The 20776-nt window shown below is 39.5% G+C and overlaps 2 protein-coding genes and 2 non-coding genes across 8 annotated transcripts in view; 3 read left to right on the top strand and 1 right to left on the bottom strand.

Moving 5' to 3' along the window:
- The window catches only part of Eif4a2 (eukaryotic translation initiation factor 4A2), a 17205-nt gene extending 14264 nt beyond the window's left edge, over positions 1 to 2941 (top strand). For both annotated transcript variants that reach the window (XM_050159980.1, XM_050159981.1), the window contains exons 7-10: positions 115 to 396; positions 629 to 718; positions 946 to 1025; positions 2297 to 2941. In XM_050159980.1, the coding sequence (XP_050015937.1) occupies positions 115 to 396; positions 629 to 718; positions 946 to 1025; positions 2297 to 2441 (597 nt within the window). In that variant the 3' untranslated portion in view covers positions 2442 to 2941. The remainder of the gene's footprint in view (positions 1 to 114; positions 397 to 628; positions 719 to 945; positions 1026 to 2296) is intronic.
- On the top strand, positions 439 to 570 carry LOC126512320 (small nucleolar RNA SNORA63). Its single transcript, XR_007595009.1, has one exon. It is a non-coding gene; the product is annotated as a small nucleolar RNA SNORA63 (small nucleolar RNA).
- LOC126512322 (small nucleolar RNA SNORA4) lies at positions 743 to 883 on the top strand. The gene has a single exon (XR_007595011.1). It is a non-coding gene; the product is annotated as a small nucleolar RNA SNORA4 (small nucleolar RNA).
- Positions 2942 to 3073: 132 nt separating the features above from the next.
- Rfc4 (replication factor C subunit 4) overlaps positions 3074 to 20776 on the bottom strand; it is a 751101-nt gene continuing 733398 nt past the window's right edge. For 2 of the 4 annotated variants that reach the window (XM_050159975.1, XM_050159974.1), the window contains exons 2-11: positions 19698 to 19839; positions 15703 to 15781; positions 10318 to 10397; positions 7160 to 7279; positions 4553 to 4696; positions 4225 to 4345; positions 3693 to 3818; positions 3510 to 3590; positions 3323 to 3439; positions 3074 to 3224 (exon numbers count right to left, since the gene is read on the bottom strand). In XM_050159975.1, the coding sequence (XP_050015932.1) occupies positions 3129 to 3224; positions 3323 to 3439; positions 3510 to 3590; positions 3693 to 3818; positions 4225 to 4345; positions 4553 to 4696; positions 7160 to 7279; positions 10318 to 10397; positions 15703 to 15781; positions 19698 to 19828 (1095 nt within the window). In that variant the 5' untranslated portion in view covers positions 19829 to 19839 and the 3' untranslated portion in view covers positions 3074 to 3128. Of the gene's footprint in view, positions 3225 to 3300; positions 3591 to 3692; positions 3819 to 4224; positions 4346 to 4552; positions 4697 to 7159; positions 7280 to 10317; positions 10398 to 15702; positions 15782 to 19697; positions 19840 to 20776 lie in introns of those variants that run through there. The other 2 variants (XM_050159976.1, XM_050159977.1) reach the window with 2 other exon arrangements.

Raw genomic sequence — 20776 nt, 5'->3', positions numbered from 1 at the left:
CTTTCTCCAAAATGGATCAAAATGTTTGTTTTGGATGAAGCAGATGAAATGTTGAGCCGAGGGTTTAAGGATCAAATCTATGAGATTTTCCAAAAATTAAATACAAGCATTCAGGTTGTGTTGCTTTCTGCCACAATGCCAACTGATGTGTTAGAAGTGACCAAAAAATTCATGAGAGATCCAATTCGAATTCTGGTGAAGAAGGAAGAATTGACCCTTGAAGGAATCAAACAGTTTTATATTAATGTTGAAAGAGAGGAATGGAAGTTGGACACTCTTTGTGACTTGTATGAGACATTGACCATCACACAAGCGGTTATTTTTCTCAATACAAGGCGCAAGGTGGACTGGCTCACAGAGAAAATGCATGCCAGGGACTTCACCGTTTCTGCTCTGGTAAGAGTTGGATTTAGTAATGCTAATCAAATTACATTCATTAAGCAGGATTTAACTACAATATGGCTGTTGAGTGCTATGTTGTCGTTCCCCCTGCTCAAAACAATATTGTTTCTTAACTATACCTGTCTGCTATACACTCAGTAGCAGCCAGGGACGCTTGGTCTCATACACGAAATTAAATGTGTACCTTACTAGAGATCCTTGATTAAAAGGTTGTTAACATTTGCAGCATGGTGACATGGACCAGAAGGAAAGAGATGTCATCATGAGGGAGTTCCGATCAGGGTCAAGTCGTGTTCTGATCACTACTGACTTGTTGGTAAGTGTGCCCCCTTTTTATAAAGTACCAAAAAGCTAGATTTGTGGGGAAGGTTATTTTAAATAACCTTAACCAACTTAAGCTATTTGGCAGAATAAGTTAGACCACACTCCACAGTGGACTATACCATTTAGTATGGTTCATTACTATCTTGTGGCCTACAATAATCATAGGAATGTCTAGTTTGTTGAATTTTAGGGTATTGAAAAGCCTTGTTTCTATTTCAGGCTCGTGGGATTGATGTGCAACAAGTGTCCTTGGTTATAAACTATGATCTACCTACCAATCGTGAAAACTATATTCACAGGTGAGGAGAAAGCATCTTCTCCACTTGTATTGGAGAAGGAATTTCGAACGTTTTCCTACAGTGTTTTATACACAAGGTAATGGCAATTCAGGGAATAGATTCCAGTAAATAGGCATAATTTACTAAGGTCTAAGTAAAATTGGATTTGGGAATATTGATCAGAACAAAGTGGGAAAACTTGTAAATGTGGCCAAGGTTGTGTACATACATGCTGATTAGGTTGCTTTAGTTTTTTTTGGTCTTAGCTTATGTTTGAGCCTTAGTGATTTTTTTCTTGAGTTCATGTGCTTCTTTCTTGGTGATTGATTCTATAGAGTTGGGATTTTCTTGGTGTTGCTGGTAGCATTTTGAGTGATTCCCTGGTTTAGTTATAGTGGCTTTTATCCCTAAATAAATTGAATTGTACTTTGTTATATGATGTAAAAAAAGACTTTTTAAAAAATACAGGAGTCGATAGCGGCAGTTGATGACGAGATGGCGCTCAGAAACGGCGTTGACGTAATTTAGGACGTGGAATCATAAGCGAAACAGCACACTGTTTGAATAAAGAGCGAGTCGGTATTTATATTTGATTTTCTTTTGTCATGATTATTTGATATTTTAAGTTGTTCCAGCCCAAGGCATTTTGTTATGTTAGCATTTATGATAGGGAGCGTTAGGTGGTCTGTACTGTCTGGTACTTGGTAGGAAGGTAGAGCTGTTTTGGAGGTAACACGTTTGAGTAATCTTGAGTATAACGTGTGAAAAGCTGAGCAAAAAGCAGTGATGATAAGTTTGGGTTACCATACCAAATATTTGTTTTCCCACTGGAAAAAAGTAAGTTTTAGAAAATAGTTAACCTTGCAGCATTTGTATTTACAGTTTACAGTTCCAGAAGTGCGTCGAAATGGATTTTATAACTGTTTTCTTTTATCCCTGGTGTTTACATCTGTCCCAGGCTGACATCTGCTCCTGGCTGGCCCACTTTGGTATGGGCTTTAATTCACCCCAAACACAATACTGTCATCTGCTTTTATTATAATGCTCAAGGCGCCTATCTCATTTTGCAGCCAGACAAGCCTTGAAATCTTTTGGCACTAACTGCAGAGGAAGATGGTTCCTCCCACCTCTGGATATATTGGTTTTTAGCGGCTAGTGCTCCACTTAGAAGCACGAACTATAACCATAAGTAAACAGCAGCTGATGGTTAACAAGTGGATCGTCATATTCAGTAGTATGAAGTAATACTAAAGCAACATCCTGACTGCTGGTTTCTTTTTTTTCTTACACAGAATTGGCAGAGGGGGTCGATTTGGGAGGAAAGGTGTGGCTATAAACTTTGTTACTGAAGAAGACAAGAGGATTCTTCGTGACATTGAGACTTTCTACAATACTACAGTGGAGGAAATGCCCATGAATGTGGCTGACCTTATTTAATTCCTGGGATGAGATAGTTTGAATGCAGTGCTCGCTGTTGCTGAATAGGCGATCACAACGTGCATTGTGCTTCTTTGAGAATATTTGAATCTTGTCTCAATGCTCATAACGGATCACAAATACAGATTCTGATAGCAAAGCGACTTTAGTCCTGAGCTCTTGTGAGGGAAGGCATTGGCTTTATCCTCTTTAGAGTTAGACTGTTGGGGTGGGTATAAAAAGATGGGGTCTGTAAAATCTTTTTTTCTTAGAAATTCATTTACTAGTTATGTAGAAATGGTTGTATTAGATGTTCTCTATCATTTAATAATATACTTGTGGACTAAAAGATATAAGTGCTGTATAAAATCAGCCAATTATGTTAAACTAGCATATCTGCCTTTATTGTATTTGTCATTAGCCTGATTAGAAAGGCCTTTAAAAGTGATTTCTTTTTTTTAGAAAACATTTGAATGCATTTTGTTTGGTATTGTATTTATTCAATAAAGTATTTAATTAGTGCTAAGCGTGAACTGGACCCTGTTGCTAAGCCTCAGCAAGCAATCATCCTAGGTAGGGTTAAACCCACAGTAAAATTGCCATATTGCACATGTCTTAATGAAGTTTGAATGTTAAATAAATTGTATATTCACTTTATAGGTTTTTTGTCTTTTATTTATTAGCTAAAAAGATCATACAAGTTGGTCTTCAACAGTTCTGAGTTAGTTGCTGCATCACAGTTGCACAGAGGCTCATCAACTGAAGGTGTTCATCTGCACCATCTGCCAGACATTTATCCACTTCCTGCAAAGGGAATAAGCAAAGTTTAAGTCAGGCACCCTGGGGGCAGAGAGACATACAGTTCTGCACAGCCTTACAATATTCAATATTTCAATATTTACAGCAAGTTTTTCTGTAATAATGGACTTCTGTTTATCAGAAAGCTCTTCATCTTCTACAACTGCATCATGAAGTTGATTAACAAGCTCAATAGCTGCGTGCCCTTCATCAATTAGGTCCTGCAACAAATAATTTATTTTATCAGATAATAAAAAGATTTTCAAAGCAGTTCTTTTAACTAATAATTACCTTTACCACAGCTTCTAGTTTGTCAAAAGAGCCACTGTGACATGCAGTGAACACTCCACTAATGGTTGGAGCTGGTATTACCTGAAAGAATAGACATTTAAAAAAAAGTCAGGGCAAGGTTTCCAACTTGAGTATTGGAATAATAAAGAGCCAGGAGTTGCCAAGGTAACAACTAGTGCTCACGCCAGCAATGTCTGTGATGATGTCTTCCATGACTTCCTTTCCACCTGTTAGTCGAGTAGCACTTTGAAGAAATGTAATGGCTTTCCGTAGATCTCCTTCTGATATTTTAACAAGATAAGCTATTCCCTGAAAAAGAGTTAAGAAAATTGGTCTGGCCAGATGGCTTACCAGGAACTTGCCACACAAAGACAACTAGATTTCCATAATGCTGGAGAGAATCCTGTTTGGAGTCTAGCCAGTTTTTAGACAGGGTTTCTCAGTCTTGCAGGTGGGTTGAGATAGCATCTGTGCAAAGGTAGACCTTTGCTTTAGAAAGGAATCAAATGTGAAGAGGCCATTTAAAAAGTGGTAGGGCATGCCTTTAATCCCAGCACTGGGGGAAGCAGAGGTTTCTATAGAGTACACAGAAACCGTCTCAGGAAAAGTATATGTGGAATCATGAGTTTCAATTGTGCTCAATTATAATTTTCAGGACCTCTTTAAGATGTACATTCATAAAAGGAATTAATATATAATCATAATTAGTATTTACCTCATTGCTGATTTTGACATTTTCCTTCTCAGCGATATCCAGTAGTCGCTCCTGCTGAATTTTATCTGACAGAGGCTTGAAGCGGAACTTTGAACATCTAGAAGTGAGGGGTTCAATTATTCTGGAAAAGATTGAAAACCAACCATGATGGTGCACTTCAAATTAACATAGAATAAGGAATGTTGTCACTACAAATCCAAAGTGAAAGATGAATCAGTTACTTTGATCCAACTATTACACATGTATGAATGTATAGACAAGTCACCTGGCATACCGATGTTCGTTTTAAAAAGGCGGCTTAGCATGTCGCTTCAGGGCGTATACATACCGACTGACATAGTTACAGATGAGGCAGAATCTGGTTGTTTTAGACTCTTTTTCCATGGTACGTCTTAAAGCTGCTTGAGCAGCTGAGGTCATAGAATCTGCTTCATCCAGAATTATAATCTTAAAGGGAGGACATGGCTTCCCACTAAATCAGAAACACGAGTTAAAAACAAATAAGTATCTTTGCTGAGATATAATACACAGTTCATCCACTTGTATCTTAGTATGTGGTAACCTATAACTTGTAAATAACACTCAGCTTATTAGGGTGTGTGTATAATGTGTATGGGTAGGTGCATGCTTCCCACAGCACTCCTGTAAGAAAATAGGGTAACTGGAGTGGGTTCTTTCCACCTTAACAAGGGTTCTGGAGAACAAACTCAGGTTTTCAGGCTTGCATGGTAAATACTTTTTTCCCTCTGAATCATCTCAACCTATATTGTTTATAAAATGATACAGATAAATGAAATTCAACAAATATTACTGTTCTTTGTGCTATAGGGTAATTTTAACCTCCTTTTATACTCCAGCAACAGTTCAGAGTGGGCATCCCAGACAAACTTATGTCTCAGACTGGTCAAAATGACATTGTCTCTAAGCTACTCAGAATGGTGTGCAATTTAAACCAACTATTTCTGAAGTTCTCCATTAGTTGTTTTCAGACCATAGTTAACCACAGGTAACTGACAGTATAGACAGTTTGGGGAACCTACAGTAAAGCCGTCAACAAATCTAACTTTAGACTTTTCCCTGAAAAAGCAGCTGTTGTCAAGACCCCAGCTCCACTCATCTACTGCCTGTATGAAGGTATGATCTATAGCTTGGTTTTTTCACTTAACCATATAGTAGTGGGTGCCAATACTTAACTTCTTTATAACCAAATAGGCAGATGGGTATTTCACATTTTGTTTACCCACTAATTTGGATATTTTGGTGTTTTGTCTAATAGGAATAATTACATCTGTACACATTTAGGCATTCATCAATTTTAATCTTCTATGCAAGAATACAAGGGATGGAATTTTTGGGTCATGTGGTTTAATTCTTTTCCTTTTAAAAATATAGTTTATTTGTTCATTGATGTTTTGACTATGTGTTTGCATATATAAGGGTGTTGGATCTTCCAGAACTGTAGACAGACAGTTGTGAGCCACCATGTGGGTGCTGGGAATTGTTCCCGGGTCATCTGGAAGAGCCATCTTAACCTCTAAGCCATTGCTCCAGCACCCACGTGGTAATTCTTAATCTTAAAGGAAAAAAAAGAAAAGAAAAAAGAAAAAGAAAGAAAGTGTGGCCGGGTGGTGGTGGCACACGCCTTTAATCCCAGCACTCACCTTTAATCCCAGCACTCGGAGACAGAGGCAGGCGGATCTCTGGGAGTTTGAGGCCAGCCTGGTCTACAAGAGCTAGTTCCTGGACGGGCGCCAAAGCTACAGAGAAACCCTGTCTCGAAAAACAAAAAAAAAGTGTGTGTGTGTGTACAGCATTCAAGTGAGGTCAGAGGACAACCTTTTGGACAACCAGTCTCCATCGCATGGATTCCAGGATTGGACTCAGGAGCTGGTCCTTCACTGTTGGCTATCTCACTCAAGTGCAATTCTACTTAATCATTAGAGGAGCTGACAAACTATTTTCTAAGACACTGTACTACTTTATAATCCAGCCATCAATAGGTGAGATTTACAGTGTTTCTCCTTAACAAGTGCTGGTTGTTTTCTGTCTTTTTTTTTTTTTTATTTCAGCCATGGTATTGGTTGAGAAATGTCTATGATCTTTGCCCATTTTGTAGTTGTATTTTTAATTAAATTCTTTATATATTCTGGATATAAGTCCTTTTCTAGATATGACTTGTAAACATTTCAATTTTGTGGGTTATTTTCTGTACATTGATTTCGCTTCATTTTTATTTTCTATAGCATTTTTATTTAATGAAGATGAATCTTGTTTTTGGCTTTTACTGTTCATTTAGTTGGCTCAGGACAGTTTTATGATATTCAGGAAACTACTAGAAGCATTCTAAGGCTTTTTAGCCTTCATGTTGCCAGGCTGTTAGTGACTGACACCAATGCCTTTCATGTAACAACAGAGGGAGGGAGGAGGCATGACCCTGCTACCCACCCCAGGGAGGAGACAGAACAGCTGCAGAATTAGTACAGTGTAGGCTCTCATAGCAAGACCACATGCTGAGGGAGAACCAGACTCAATAGCAATAGGACCTTGCAGGGCCTGGCTGCATCAAGAGCAGGGAACCTAAGTTGCTGCCTATTCGTCTACTTCTCACTCTCTCCATTCACTCTAGGTGTAATCACTTCCTACTGTGAACTCAGATTGATTTTAGGCTAGTCTGTGTTGTTATAACATGGTATCTGAGACTGAAAGGTTGTGACAGTTTATCTGTTGAGGATTTTTTTTTTTTTTTTGTCAAAACTACTGAATAATTGTGCTAAACAGGGTCTACCATTCTCTTATAAAGACACGAGGGGACTTAGTTTCATAACTTCCAATTATCTCACCCAAATGCCACACTGGAGGCCAAATTTAAACCACAGTCTACATTTAAAGCAAACAGAAGGAGCTGTATTATGGAGAGGGGAGGCAAGTTACTTACTCCGAACGACTTCCTGACACAGTTAACTGAGCAAAATTCTTCACTTTCTCACGGACTACTTGTATTCCACGTTCATCAGATGCATTTAGCTCAAGAACCCTTTGTCGAAAGAGTTCAGGCCTATTTCAAAATGAAAAGCATTATGAAACATAACAGCACTAAATAACCCAGGTGCTGATGCTGTTTTAACTCTGGAGTTTAGAACACACCCGGTGAGCAAAACCAAAAGGCGGCATAATTACACACATGGTCTTTCTTTGTGGAGCTATGCATCTAACATTTTGGCTAAAACCTAGAGCCCAGGCATGGTGGCCAACTTTAATCTCAGCACTTGGGAGGCAGAGGCAATCAGATCTTAAGGCCAGCCTCGTCTACATACAGTGAGACCACGTCTTCAAATAAATAAATAAATAAAAATTTAATCTCTCAGTTTTGTGTAATAAGCATCCACTTTCTACTAAAACCAGTAACATTCATTCCATTGTTAGATATCTATTGGGTTTTAAATGTTATAATTTAGCACATTGAATTATTCCCATAAAATAACTTGCTAAAAGGTAAGTTTCTGGATTAAAACATGAATGAGTAAGGTTGTATGTGGCAAGGGTCAGACTCAGGGCATATACCTCAAGCCTAAATAGAACTTAATTTTTTGTTAAAGATTTTATTATGTATACAGTATTCTGCTTGCACATATGTCTGCAGGCCAGAAGAAAGCACCAGATCTCATTATAGATGGCTGTGTGCCCCATGTGGTTGCTGGGAATTGAACTCAGGTTCTCTGGAAGAGCAGCCAGTGCTCTTAACCTCTCCAGCCCCTAAATATGAACGTTTTAAAAGATGTTTTCTCCATAATATTTCTATTGATTATTATTTGGAAATTTCACACAATGTACCCCTATCACACTTGCTTCCCAGTCTTTCCAGGTACCCCCACAACCCCCACAAAGAGAAAAATATACCAGGTACAATTTGTGCTGTCCATATACTCAGCGGAACATGATAAAAATGAGTGAGCCTCCCCCACTAGAAGCCGTCACCTGTGAAGAACTGTCTTCAGTATCTTCCTGTCTAGACTGCTGGAGGGAGCACGGGGAGAAAGGCTCTTACAGAAGCCTTCAGGGTCTCTCACTGGCTGAGACTGCAGTCAGTGATACCACTGCAAAATAAGCTTTCCTGCCCATAAGAGATGGATGCTCATAGCCAGGCTACATTAGAGCTATGTAACTCAGGGTGGCTCAGCTTTCAGTTCTATTTCCACTTTTCAGTATAGGATTTATAGGCATGTACCATCACACCTGGCATACAAACCTTTTCTTGTCACTGTTGTTTTTGGAGGCAGGATTTCTCTGTTTTATCTCTGGCTATCCTAGAATCATAGACAGGCTGGCCTTGAACTCACCGAGATCCCTCTGCCTCCTGATTGCTAGATCAAAGGCGTGCACCACCACTACTAACTGGTATAGAAACATTTTTTTACTTAAAGTAGTATATGCCACTATAGAGATCTGAGAAATAAAATAAAATTATCCCCTAGAAAACCACTGTTTTCCAAATTCTCTAGTATTTTCTCTACACAGACAAAATGTGCACATATACTTTTTCTTTTTGGAAACAGGGTTTTGCTGTGAAGCCCAAACTGGCCTCAAATTTGAGATTATTTCACTGGGATTATAGGAGTGTTCTATCATGTCTAGTGCATGTGTGTGTGTGTGTGTGTGTGTGTGTGTGTCTGTCTGTCTGTCTGTCTGTCTGTCTGTGCCCAGACGCTAGAGGGTGTATTAGATCCCTTAGTGCTGATATAAGCTACCTGATCTGAACTCTGGTTCTTTGCTACCTTTGATAAAGCTAAACCATCTCTCTAAGCCAGTGGTTTAGGTTATTCTTCATTTTTCCAAATTAGTATGAGATCCTAAATATTCTAAGGCATAAACATTTAGAGAACTCAGTGCATGTACTTTGAAAAGTCACATGTACAACTAAGTATGGCATTTACAAGTACATTCTTTAAGACAATTATAAACATTATTTTGGAAACTGTTCTTGTCATGTAGCCTTAGACTCATGAGCCCCCTGCCTTAGCCTCTTAAGTGTTACAAGTATGCACAATGAGTGTCTATGAACATATCCCTCCCCCAACCCCCCACATGGGGCTTTTCTATGTAGTCCTGGCTGTTTATCTGTACTGGAACTCACTCTGTAGACCAGGCTGTTCTCAAACTCAGAGATCTGCCTGCCCCTGCCTCCTAAGTGTTGGGATTAAAGATGTGCTGCCCACCACCCACAGCTGTCTGGAGATGTCAGGAAATGAACCTTAAGTCTTTTAAAAGTATTTTTAATTATGTGTGCTTTGTGTGTGTGTCCAGAGTGCAGATGCCCATGGAGGAAACAGGTATAGGATGAGCCGGAGTTAAAGCATGGTTGGTCAGCATGGGTGCTGGGAGGGGAACTTAGGTTCTCTGAAGATCAGAAAAACCGAAGTCATCTCCTAGTGAATGGTCTTAACCACTGAGTCATCTCTCAAAACCATTTCTTTTACTTAACATTTTTACTTAGCATGTTTCTATGTGAGTAAATGCCATGTGTGTTTGGATACCTGAAAACAAAAAGGTGTCTGATCCCCTGGAGCTGGAGTTAACAGGTATTTGTGACTCACCATATGTGGGTGCTAGGAACCAAACTCTGGTTCTATGGGAAGATCAGAAAGTTCTCCTAACCCTTAAGCCATCTCTTTAGTCCTTGGTGTATAGTCTTTAAAAAGAAATTGACCAGCTGTGGTGGTTTAGATACGAATGACCCCCAAAGCCTCATTTATTTGAAAGCATAGTCATCAAAACGTGGCACTATTAGAAAAGAATTTGTGGCCTTGTTGGAGCATGTGTGCCATTAGGGTGGGCTCTGAGGTTTCAAAAGCCCATGCCAGACCTAGGCTATCTCTGTCACCGCCTGTAGATCAGGATGTAGTTCTCAGCTGCTTCTTCAGCATCATGCCTGCCTGTGAGCCACCACGCTCCCTACCATGACCATAATGGACTAAACCTCTGAAAACCGGTACGCAAACCCCAATTCAATGCTTTCTTTGATATTTGTCATCTTTGTCATGGTGTCTCTTAACATCAATAGAAAAGTGACTAAGACATCAACCAATGTCAACTTACCCAAAGAGTTCTCTAGCTGCTGCCAAAATTGTGGATGTTTTGCCAGTTCCGGGTGGCCCATAGAATAAGAGATTAGGAAGCTGCAAAAATTAAATTTTAATTTTTGTAGATTATATTCTGTCATAAATAGATGAAACCGACAAAACCCAACGGTCTGTGAAATGGTATGAAGACTTTCCTGATGGACTACATTTAATATAAATGCTGTCGCAGTGTTTAAAGTTCTAAATATGCCTTTGACCTTGCTATGTAATTACAGATGACCTTGAACTCCTGACCCTCCTGCCTCCACTTAGAATTCCAGTCTACTGTACCTTGATAATGCATTAAGCTCTAACTCAGGTAGAATTCTGAAGATAAGTAGGTGGTAGTTTGACTTTTACCAGATGTTGCCCCTCTTGTTCATTCATGCTTTACCCAAACACCCAGGTACTGCCCTGAGTGCCACTTAAAAGCCTTCATTGGCTTCCTACTCCACTCAGAAAACAGCAACAAAACCTCAAGCACTTATAATGACTTGCAGTAAGAAAGAACTTTCTCCTCTGAATGTATGTAATTCTCAATCTGGACTCTGACACCATTCTGCTTGCCATGTCAAGGCTATGCACTGCAAGCTGGATTCTATATTTGCTGCACTTTTTAAAATCTGCACTTATTAATTGTTTAACAGTTGAATTTAATTATAAAATTCCTGCCAACCTCACTAGATAGCTCATTTAAAAAGGTGAAAAACTTTTACTGCTGGGTGTAGTGGTGCATGCCTTTAATCCTAATACTCAGAGGCAGAATCCAGCAGATCTCTGAGTTTGAGGCTAGCCTAGTCCATAGAGTGAGTTCCAGGACAGCCAGGGCTACACAGAGAAATCCTACCCTAAAATAGAAAAAAGAGGAAGAAAAAAATTGGGGCTGGAGAGATGGCTCAGCAGTTAACAGCACTGACTGCTCTTCCACAGGACCCAGGTTCAATTCCCAACAACCATATGGCAGCTAACAACTGTCATTAATTCCAAGATCTGACAACCTTACAGACATACATGTAGGCAAAATACCAATGCAAATAAAATTATTTTTTAAAAAAACACTACCACATTAACAACACATAGTTTAGATAAAGCTATGAGAACCTATTTTTCAAAAAAAATCAAAATATCCTATATGATGATTAATATTAACAGATCCTGGGTTCACAAACCCTTGGGTATGTCCTTGAAGAATATCTCTAGGAATATTCTAGGGTCAGCCCAGAAGCCACACAGGTCTATGAAACATTAGTTCAGACAGACCAAGCTACATGTTGAACTAGAAGCAGAACTTAGTATCATCACCTACATGGTACTAGTTTTACAGATATGAACAATTTAAGAATAAAGTCATAGTGCTTATGCCAAAGTTTAGAAAGGCTGCTGAGGTTACTGTGAAAGTGAGGCAGAAGTTGCAGTGGAGACCCCGGGATGTGGGAGACATAAGATAGTGGGATATCTACTGAGGAGCTGGTCCAAGATAGAAATCATGTGTACTGGAGGTGGCCAAGCTGGAGGGATGAGGCTACCTAAGTCCTTTGTTCTAGAACCACGTTTGTCTGTCCAGCTGGTTTAAGATATGCTTTGATCTATTCTTCCCTTGCTATGTGCCCTTCCTCCCTTTTGGGAGAGGGATGTTCACTTTGCAATTGTATATTAAAATTATGTAACTTGGCTTGGATTGTAAGGGACTCACAGCTTACAGAGGGAGTCTCAGAAGTCTCTGCTCTTTAAGACAGAATTTTTGAAATTGTGTTGAATACATTTTGTATTATGAGCCAGCCCCTATGGGGATAAGGGTCAGAACAGCATAGCTTAAAAGTTGTATGTTTGGAGCCATTTCATGGTGGTGGCACATGTCTTTAATCCCAGCACTCGGGAGGAAGAGACAAGTGGATCCCTGTGAGTTTGAGGCCAGCCTGTTCTATAAAGTGAGTTCCTGGACAGGCTCTAAAGCTACAGAGAAACCCTGACTCGAAAAACCAAAAGACCAAAACAAACAAAAAAAGTCGTATGTTTGGATGTCAAGGTGACAAGAGACTTGGGATGTAGGACTGATTGTAAACGTGACATGTTCTAGATTCACTGAGGAAATAAGCCTCAGAGGTTAAGAGCACTGGCTGCTCTTCCAGAGGTCCTGAGTTCAATTCCCAGCAACCACATGGTGGCTCACAGCCATCTGTATTGAGATCTGGCGCCCTCCTCTGGCGTGCGGGCATACATCGAGGCAGAATGTTGTATACATAATAAATAAATAAATCTTTGAAAAAAAAAAAAGAGTCAGGGAGTCAGGACTAGCGTTCATCTCTATGCTTCTTGGTCATAAATGCAGTATGAGCAGCCAACAAAAGTCCCATGCCTTCCCTGTGCTGTGAGACAGCCTAAATCCTAAGCTGTTTATGTCAGGGATGGTATCACTGCAATGTGCAAATCAATTAGCATACCCTCTCAGGTTCAGATTTTTTAAGGTGATAATTACTTTGATATGTATATGGCTCTATTTGTAATGATTAATCAAGGTTAACTATAACACACCTCAGTTCTTTAAGCCAAGAGTAAAATTATTATTTTGGTTTTTTGAGACAGGGTTTCTCTGTGTATCTCTAGCTGTCCTGGAACTCACTTTGTAGCCCAGGCTGGTCTTGAACTCATGAGATCCTCCTGCCTCTGCCTCCCTGAGTGCTGGGATTAAAGGCGTGCACCACCATTGCACAGTTGAATAAAATTATTTTAAAATGTCTTTAGTTAACATTTATTAGTTATACATTAAATAACTGTGTGTGTGTGTGTGTGTATCATATTTTTACCCCCATTACCCTTTCTCTCTTTTTTGTTTTTCCAGACAGGGTTTCTCTGTGTTAGTCCTGGCCGTCCTGGAACTCACTCTGTAGACCAGGTTAGTCTCAAACTCAGAAATCTGTTTGCCTCCCAAGTGCTAGGATTAAGGCGTGTAACGCCACTGCCTGGCTACCTTCTCTTAATAGTATTAATTTTTATACTATATAAACTGATCTTAAAAAAAAAAAAAACTATTGTAGTTAAATTTTAAAATATTTGAAAGAAAGGACGTTTAACTCTTTAAAGTAAAACAAAAATCACTTTATTAATTTCTTCAGAAATGAAGTGTAAAATATTAAATAAGACCTCCTTTTCTGCAGCACTGGAGATCAAACATAAGACCCCTGTATATGCTACTTAAAAATCGACCAGTAAACATCCCCACCCTTTTTTTGACTTTATATTTTGAGGCAGGATTGGCTAACTTGGCCTGACTGGCCTTGAGTTTACAGTCTTCAGGCCTCAATCCCTGAGTAGCTAAGAGTATACCTGCACTTGCAGGCCCAGCTAAAAAAGAGGTTAACCAATGTTATATTAGGTGACAGTCTTATATTTGTCTAGAAATGTTAATAATTAGACTTTGTAATCTGTTAGTAGCCAATTAACATTGTATACTATTATAGCATTAAAAGACAAATGGTATTTGGATCAAATCAAAATGAATACTGGAAAGGATTTAAAAATTTTTACTAGGTGTTTTTCTCATTGTGTAGTATAATACAGGCTGAGAATCCCTCATTGGAAATCCCAAATCCAAACTATTTTAAACATTAATGTGCTGCCACAAGTTCATGGTTCCTCTGAAGACATTTTTTTTTCATCGTACTACAAGGGAACGTTTGATGTACCACTAATAGTACTAATTCACTGATATGTGAATGTAGAAAACAGTAACTTATTGTTCCAGGACAGTCAGAGCTACAAAGAGAAACTGTCAGAAAAAGGCAAATAAACAAAAGAAGTGGGAAAAAAAAAGTCAGCAATGATGTGATACCAATCCACAACTGCCTACATGGGTGGGTAAGATATTTACAGCTTTGTTTTTGATTGTATGAAAAACTCAATTCACAAAATGCCACTGTATAAAATTCAGGGCAAGGGTACATTAATGAATTCTGTGTTGACTTGCGGGTCTCATCTCAAATACATTTAATTTGGATTTATGTAAGTGTTAATGCTTAGGTTTTAAGTGTTTCCAAAGGCCCATATGCTAAGGCTTTGTCATCAGCCTGTAGTGCAAAACGTAATGAAACTTCTGAACTGTAAGCCAAAACAAACTTCCCTTTTAAGTTGTTTATATCAGATATTTTGTTAAAAAGATGCAAAGTTGCCTAACCCACAAATATTCCAAAATCTAATAAAAAACAAAACAAAACAAACACAATCAAAAATCCAAAACATATTTGGTTCCAATCACTCTGGAAAAGTGACACTCCTTAACCTGTGCCGTAACTTCAGAAATGAATAATGGAAGGGCAAACCAAGTCTCTAAAGGCAGTCAGGTCTAGGAGACAGAACGTAAGAATAAAGCAAAAACTACGTCCTATGCTCACATCTGATTCCCTTTCTGTACTGAGCTCATAAGGCATGCGGACACCTCTTCACATATAATTTAAAACTGCTTACTCAGCTAGGTGTCCTGGTATACACCCGCAATCACATGGTTTGGGAAGTAGAACCAGGAGGTTCTAAAATATGAGATTATCTAAAATATGAGGGGAATTCAAGGCTAGTTTAGAGTACCTAAAACCCAGTCTCAAAAACTAAACCAAACAAACCTGCTAACTCTTCAAATGGGCTTATGTTGACTATAATAATTTAAAAACAAGTTATCAAGGATATTTTGTCCTATACATGGCAGGAAATGCAGTGTTCTAAGAATTAAATGCTCTATTTTTTAATAAAACTAGGTTAAAAAAATATGTACCTACACATACACATGTTTCAGACAGGGTCTCACTGTGACTGTTCTGGAATTTACTATATACAACAGAGCAGCCTATTCTTCAGAAGTGTTAGAATTAAAGGCACATGCCACGACACCCATCCAACTATATCTATTTTAAAATTGACTCTTTTCTGTAACAAGTATTTGTAATTACTTGTAACATGCTTATATCTAACTTGATTTACTTGTTTATTCTCTTTCCTCTCCAAAATATAAGCTCATGGAGAAAGGGTCCCAATGTATCTTACTCACTGTACTTTGTCGTTGTTTTTCCAGATAGAGCTTCTCTTGTAGCTCTGGCTTTCCTGGAACTCATTCTATGCCAGGCTGGCCTCAAACTCAGAGATCCACCTGCCTCTGCCTCCCGAGTGCTGGGATTAAAAGCATGCACTACCACCACCAGGCTGTATTCAGTGATCTTGAACACCACATAAGAATGCCACACAGAAGATAATTGTAGCATCAAAGACTTATAGCATATATTTAAGGTTATATTTATATTTATGGATAAAAGGTTAAAATAAAGGAAGAGGTGAATAAATGCTAACTTCCCAATGCCATCAAACACCATCTACTTACATCAGCTCCTTCTAAAGACTTTTTAAGTACTGCAACCACTTCTTCCTGGAAAGCAACTTCATCCACACACTTTGGACGACTGAAGGAGGGAGGAAAGGGAGGTTATTTTAACATATGTGGTAGCCACAGAAGTTTCAAGTGTTCCTTCTGCTAAAATACCAATCAATGATAGCTTCTCAGTTATAAAATTGAAAGTAGGCAGTCTTCATTTGTATTTACCATAAACAAATACACACTAGTGGAATGAAATGATTTTTGTTTTTTGCACGCATAAATTATTAAGCAGAGGAATTTAATTTACAGTGAACTGGGTATGGAGGCCCACCTCTTTAATCCTAGCAAGAATCTGAGTTTGAAGCCAACTTGGTCTACATATTCCTAGTCTAGTGTATTCCAGGACAGTCAGGGCTACATAGTAAGATCCTGTCTTAAAAAAAAAAAAAAAAAAAAAAAAAGGAGCTGGAGAGATGGCTCAGTGGTTAAGAGCATTGCCTGCTCTTCCAAAGGTCCTGAGTTCAATTCCCAGCAACCACATGGTGGCTCACAACCATCTGTAAAGAGGTCTGGCGCCCTCTTCTGGCCTTCAGGCATACAGACAGAATATTGTATACATAATAAATAAATATTTTTAAAAAAAGGAAGGAAGGAAGAAAAAGAGAAAGAGAGGTGAAAGAAAAAAGAGAGAAAGAAAGAAAAGAGAAAAAAAAGAAAGAAAAGAAAAAGGTGAACACCTGTCTGGTCTGTAAAATAATAAATATATCTAACGTCTGCGTAAACACACACACACAAACACACACACACTTTCTGTCTCTACTAATACATTATATGGTTAGTATCATTTTTTCTAACAACTAACTACGCCAAAATAAAGGAGACCTTTTTTGTTTTGTTTGAGACGGTTTTTATCTGGTTAGTTCTGGCTGTCCTGGAACTCATTCTGTTGATCAGGGTAGCCTTGACCTCAGAAATCTGCCTGCCTCTGCCACCTGAGTGCTTGGATTAAAGGCGTGCACCACCACACCCAGATAATAACTTTTATTGTAAGCAATGTATTAGTAATTTTTATACTTTGAGACAAAGTCTCACTATGTAGCTCTGGCTAACTTAGAACTTGCTATCTGGACCACAGAGATCTGCCTGCTTCTGCCTTTCCAGTGCTGTGCTAAAGGTGTGAGCACCACCTCCAGCCATTAGTCAGTAATTACTATGACAAAGTTGTTCTCCCAGGTTCTACAACTCAAGTTTCTGCTTAATAAACTAACAAAACATCCTTTTATTTTAAGAAAGTTATGGGGGCTACAGAGATGTCTCAGTGGTTAAGAGCAACTGTTGCTCTTCCACAGGGCCCGGGTTCAATTCCCAGTGCCCACATGGTAGCTCACAACCATCTAGAACTATAGTCCTATGGACTCTGATACCCCTTTCTGGCCTCTGTGGGCACATGGTACACAGGCATACACGCAGGCCAAACACTCACACATGTAAACTAAAAAAACCACAATTCAAAACTTTTTAGTGTTGTGTGTGTGTACACACTTGCAGGAGTCACTTCTCTCCTTCCACTGTGGTGTTCAGGGATCACACTTATGTTGTCAGGGTTACACAGCCAAGGGTCTTTCCCACTGAGCCTTTTCACTGGCCCCCAAATTCTCTGACCCACACTTTTATAATTAATCAGGTTAATACTGGGCAAGAATCATTGTGTGCTGTAAGTCAAACTCTCATCCAAATACCTGCAAGGATTAGACAGATTATCAATGAAAACGATGAACAGCAGCTATATGGTGATGTAAAGCCTTCTCCAAAGGAGAAGCAGCATACAGTCTGATGTCACGCAAGAACGTATCCAGACTGATTGGGGAAGCTCAGAATCTAGATTTCTCCCTTCCCCACATATTTTTTTAAATTTATTATNTTTAATCTCAGCACTTGGGAGGTATAGGCAGGTAGACCTCTGTGAATTCAAGGCCAGCCTGGTCTACAGAAGTCCAGGACAGCCAGCACTACAAAGAAACCCTGTTTCAACAACAAAAAGAAAAAAAAGAAAGATCTCTAACACCATTTTCAACAATGGAAATCACTGCACATCCCTGAGACAGAGTCCACCTGGATCCAAGTCTGTTAGATTGTGGATGTTTTCCCTGCAGAGGGACTAGCCATACCTTATATTTACCTAGTCCAATACCTTCTCTAAGATGCTGAACTAGCCGACGGTGGTGGCGCATGCCTTTAATTCCAGCACTTGGGAGGCAGAGGCAGGCGGATTTCTGTGAGTTCGAGACCAGCCTGGTCTACAAGAGCTAGTTCCAGGACAGGCTCCAAAACCAGAGAAACCCTTTCCCGAAAAACCAAAAAAAAAAAAAAAAAAAATCTAGTTTTGGAGCTGGTAAGATAAGAGGCAAAAGCACTTAACTCCTACAAGCTGTCCTGTCTTCCACGTGAGTCAAGGCATGCTTTCTAAGGCATGCACCCTCCTTCCCCAACGATAAAACTTAGAAATGCAAAGAAACATAGAATTCTGAGCTCGAGTACAGTTCATTGGTAGAGTGCTTACCTACCATGTAGAAAAGCCAGTGAATTAATGAAAAGTAAATTAAAAATCTAGATTAGGGTCAGGAAGATGGCACATAGGTGAGTGCTAGCCTTTACAGCCTGAGGCTCTGAATCAGACCCACGGAACCTGGGCAGACAGGACAGCTGTAGTAACACCAGCACTCCTGCAGAACTGCCTGGGAGCTCAGGAGCCAGGAGCCTGGGAAGGCGCACAGTAGGAGAAACAAGAGATCCTGCTTCAGCAGGGTGGAAGCTGAGAGCTGATTACCACAAGTTGTCCTTGGACCGCCAGGCACAGGCTGTGGCACACAGGCACCTTTACTCTCCAGAATACACAATAAATAAAATTAAAACAACAAAATCTAGATTGCTATAAGCACTGACTTTGGGGACACAAACATGCAATGAGTTGGGGATAGGGAGGGTGGGAATGATGTGCATGTACTTATATTTTAGTTTCTCAAAAATGATTAAAACAACAAAATAACTCGAAGGCCTTGTGTAGTTTGTAAATAACCTGAAAATCCTTGGTAACAACAGAGGCTAGTTAATGATTACACCGAGTATCACCTAGCTGATGACAACTTAGTGCTACTTCAAACCTTTTTTCTTATGCTAAAAAACAAAACAACCCCCAAAATTTCCAGCATATTATAGTAAATGGGGACAGAACTGAGATTTCAGTAGAACTACTGTTTATAGTCAGCTCACAGAGAGGTTGTTTATTTCTGTACCTAAGACTCTAAAACTGTACCCTTTATAAAAATTTTAGCTCACTTATAAAATGAAATAACAATTAAACTCAGCACTATATCAGTACAAGGACTTATATAACTGGGTGATTTCCTTCCCACAAAGTTAGCATCTATACACGGCAAATCCCCTGTAGTGATATTGTGTGTTTTAACAAATAAAGCTTGCCTGAAGATCAGAGTGCAGAGCTAAGCCACTAGAGGCCAGGCACTGATGGCACACACCTTTAATCCCAGGATTCAGAAGACAGAGGCAGGTGACCTGTTAGTTCAAGGCTACCCCGAGCTACACAAAATTGATATAGTCTAAAAGAGAGAGCTCACACAAAGGTGATCCTAGCCCTTGGGATCTTAGGCCTTTAATCCCAACCCCAGGGAGGAGACAGGAGTGATATGGCTGGGAGGAGATAGGAGCTCATTGCAGTTTGAGGGTTCATAGGGACAGTTGCTCCTTCAATTGGAGGATTCAGTAGAGGTGAAAGGTCTCTCCAGTGGCTGGCTGCTCTACTTCTCTGATCCTTCAGCTTTCACCCCCTAATACCTCACTCCAGGTTTTTATTAAAAACAGTTAGAATTTGTGTTACATCTGATGCCCAAGCATATCCACCTTACATTAAAAAAAAAATGGACTAGAACTGATGAAAGAGGAAACTGATTAGTTATTCCAACAAAAGAATGATTAATTCTTACTATTTTTCCACCCAAGGAACTGGTTTGACTTTCTTGGTTTCTCCACTGCTTCCTGCAGTGGCAGATACTGCCCGGTCCTTGGTGAACTGTGGTTTAGAACCGGCAGATGTGCCTTTTAGAAATGCCTGCATGGTTTCTTTTCCTGGGTATAAGACAAAAGAAAAAGAAAGAAAGCATTAGGAGCAAGTTCCCTGTGAAAGGACGCCTAACCTTGTGCAAAAACATTCAGCAATTACTTAATAAGTACTTAATAAGTACTGACTTAGAATGCTCTGAATGCACTCCGGGTCACAGGGTCATAAGAGGGAACAAAGTCCTGACAATTGAACAATATCATCTCTCCTTTGGGCCTTGAGAGCAGCTTTTCTAGCAAAGCCAATGCTGGCCTTCAAAGACTTGGGGGCAGGGAGGGGAGGGTGGAATCTTGCTCTAAGGGCAGGAGTTACTGTGATAGACTCAAAATAAGAAATCAAAATGAGAAAAGTGTTAAGATTTATACCAAACCTAACTACTAATACATAAGCACATTTACAGGCTATTTTCAGGGGCGTCAAAACTACCACCCCTCCACTATCCCCGGCTTCTCTGGTAACTCCCAGCATCGATGGCAATGTGTTTTGTTTTTGTTTTCTTTTTCCCACTGCTACAGTAGGTGCTTAGCTTCAGGACATTTGGAGAACGCTTTACCAAAGGAATTGTGAAGACAGGGCTAAAGACGATTCAAAAGTAAACAACAGCAAGCTGGGCAGTGGTGGCGCACGCCTTTAATCCCAGCACTCAGGAGGCAGAGGCAGGCGGGATCTCTATGAGTTCGAGGCCAGCCTGGTCTACAAGAGCTAGTTCCATTCTACCAAAAGCAATATATAGATTCAATGCAATCCCCATCAAAATCCCATCAAAATTCTTCACAGATCTGGAGAAGACAATAATCAACTTTATATGGAAAAACAAAAAACCCAGGATAGCCAAAACAATCTTATACAATAAAGGAACGTCTGGAGGCATTACCATCCCTGACTTCAAACTCTATTACAGAGCTACAGTATTGAAAACAGCTTGGTATTGGCATAAAAACAGAG

Source organism: Alexandromys fortis, unplaced genomic scaffold, assembly GCF_014885135.2.
Source record: "Alexandromys fortis isolate MF-2015 unplaced genomic scaffold, M_Fortis_MF-2015_v1.1 scaffold_100_3062768_6864082, whole genome shotgun sequence".
Lineage (NCBI taxonomy): Eukaryota > Metazoa > Chordata > Mammalia > Rodentia > Cricetidae > Alexandromys > Alexandromys fortis.
The sequence above is the reverse complement of the archived record's forward strand: the minus strand, read 5'-3'. Positions and strand labels throughout refer to the sequence as shown.